Source organism: Porites lutea, chromosome 9 (genome assembly GCF_958299795.1).
Source record: "Porites lutea chromosome 9, jaPorLute2.1, whole genome shotgun sequence".
Classification (NCBI taxonomy): domain Eukaryota; kingdom Metazoa; phylum Cnidaria; class Anthozoa; order Scleractinia; family Poritidae; genus Porites; species Porites lutea.
This window is the reverse complement of record NC_133209.1, coordinates 16,746,512-16,749,011: the sequence shown is the minus strand read 5'-3', so window position 1 is coordinate 16,749,011 and position 2,500 is coordinate 16,746,512. Positions and strand designations below refer to the sequence as shown.

At 37.9% G+C, this 2,500-nt stretch overlaps 1 protein-coding gene across 1 annotated transcript in view; it reads right to left on the bottom strand.

Annotated features, from left to right (window-relative positions):
* The window catches only part of LOC140947838 (L-tyrosine decarboxylase-like), a 14,445-nt gene that overhangs the window by 3,094 nt on the left and 8,851 nt on the right, over positions 1-2,500 (bottom strand). Inside the window, exons 7-8 of the mRNA XM_073397039.1 lie at positions 1,448-1,669; positions 598-843 (exon numbers count right to left, since the gene is read on the bottom strand). Coding sequence (XP_073253140.1) covers positions 598-843; positions 1,448-1,669 — 468 coding nt within the window. The remainder of the gene's footprint in view (positions 1-597; positions 844-1,447; positions 1,670-2,500) is intronic.

Below are 2,500 nucleotides of genomic sequence, written 5' to 3'. Positions count from 1 at the left end.
AGACTAGCATCAACTGTTCACTTTTCATTACTAAATTAAACACTAATTCATTCATTGTTTACAATCGATAATCTCATGACATATCACGTGACCTTCTTTTATTTAACTCACATAGATTAGCATGATTACAGAAGGGTTAATATTAGTGGGTTATATTATAAAGGATACAAAAAAAGAAAAAAGAAGGAAAAAACAGAGGAAATAAGGAAAACGAGACAATGTACAATTCCTTGTTTTCAGGAACCTATCTCCTGTTGCTTTATACAGAAACGAAAATGAGAAAAGGGAAAGGCAAATTATTCCCGTTCTAGGATGATTGCGTAGAGTTTGGCCAGGCACCTTTTTGAAAAAGAAAAAGACAATGAGATTGCTTAATTGACAGTAATATATATATAAATCAGTTAAAAAGTTACTTAAAAGGGAAAAATTGGTTGCTAAGTAACTGAAACTTCAAGTCAGCGATATAGTTAAATCTAATAAATTTTAGTTGCATCGCAACAACTGTATTCTTATACATGAATACTTCCAGTCGATAACCTACGGTTTTGCTAGACGTTTAACACATTTTAACTGGTCGTTTATTCAAAGAAATCTTACCCCTAATCTTCTCTTGAAATTTGTAGCTGCAACACTGTGGACGTGGGATACCAGACTTGACGAGGTAACAAGCATTGGAATACGAAACGCAGTATGTTCCCCTGACGTATGACTGAGGCTTTCGAATATCGCTGTGTTGATTGCATTGCACACTTCCACACTTTGGTTTCCTTTCAGGTTTACAGAGAAACACGGTATCAAGGTGTCAGGACCCACTTCTTTTAGGTAAAGCATAGCCTCATCATCCTAAAAGACAGGAGAAGCTAAATGCTTACCACGTATACGTTGCTGTGTTGTTAGTGAATTGAATCACAAAAATATAGCTTTATGAATTATTGCCACCGAAGAAGAAATTTAAAGAGACTTTTATAGTGCTTGCCCGTCCTTACAAAAAAGGGCTGCAACGCTCGAGACATCAGCTTTGATAAAACAAAAATATCGATCATATTTTTTTAATTATCAACCAATCATATTATTCTTAGCCACACATCGTTCGGTCATAAAATTCTTAAATTCGATTGGCGGCTAAAAGTCACCTAACTCTTAGTCTAGCAACTTGAAGTACAATTAAAGACAGTTAAATTTGAAACAGTTTTAATATTTATGACCCTTTTTTCCGTAGTCACGAATTTTTTTTTACATGTAAGAATAAAGAATAAGCAATTTATGAGGCATTTTGATACGGAATTAGTAGTAGGACTCCATCAATAGTTTTAGAGATTTTTTTCGTAGATTTTCTCGGCAGAAAACTCGAATCCCAGTAAAATGCAAAACAATCGCTAGTACTTGGGTGCATTGCGGCGGACTCAATGAACATTAACATTTCAGTCTAACAAGCTGAAATATTTACCCGTGCAAGTTCTTCGTTGCTTTTGCCAAGGATTCGTTCCCTTATAAATTTGATATGCTCTTCGTCTGACCAGTTATTTAAATTGGGTAAAGGCTTCGTTGTTTTGATAACAAAAATGTCGTCTTCTTTAGCCAGTGTTGCCCACTGACAGTATAGGATCTTTGAGGTAAACATGCACTCAGCCAGGATACGACCGTAACCGTTCCTATGAAGACCGATCACCTGCGAAGTCAAGAACACGAAATTATAAGGAAAACTAAGCCTTTGGTTTTGTTTTCTTTTGTTTTCTAGTTTCTTTTTCAATCTATATCTGCAACTATAAGGACTTGAGGGCGCCAAACAGCAAGTACTCTTGTAGAAATGGACTTACGATGGATTTTCAGTTTGTTTGATGTTTTTGCTCTGTATGAATATACGTTCCCTGAGGCCTAGGAGAGTTGAAAGAATGTCTTAGCCTCCCGTGCGTGTCAATTACCCTGATCCCGCTTCCAAATTGCCCCATTTGCATTATTAATAGAAAAGGGTTCCCAATCTTCCACCCCATCTCTCCACTGATCAAACCTGGACGACTTGCTTACCAGAACTGATCTGACTAGCTGATCTAGCCTGTGCCACAGACGAAACCAAACTCTAATTACGCCCTTCGACAGCAAAAGAGCAGCGAAATCCTTGTTCTGGGCCCCCACCTGTGTACCAGGAATTAAGTACGCACCATGATTACCCTGTATATAAAGCCATTGTTGATTTTGCCAATAGACTGATAAAAGGAGGAAACTCGAAGCGCACTTCCAGTAATTCGTTGAGTCCTTTGGGGTACCAGAACAATGATCACCGGGCGCTGCTTCGTAGACGTTACTAACCGAGGTTAAATGACGTCTGCGACGCAGGCTAGAACTGATCTAATCTTCGAAAAAAAAAAAATTCTGGGACAACTCTTCCCAGCTGTTTTCTGGAGAGACTCATTTCCAGGGTAGGATCTCTTCTCTTTTGTTACGACAGCAATTAGATCTGCAACATTAAAAAGGGCCCAAGCTCAGGAAAAAAAAAGAGATT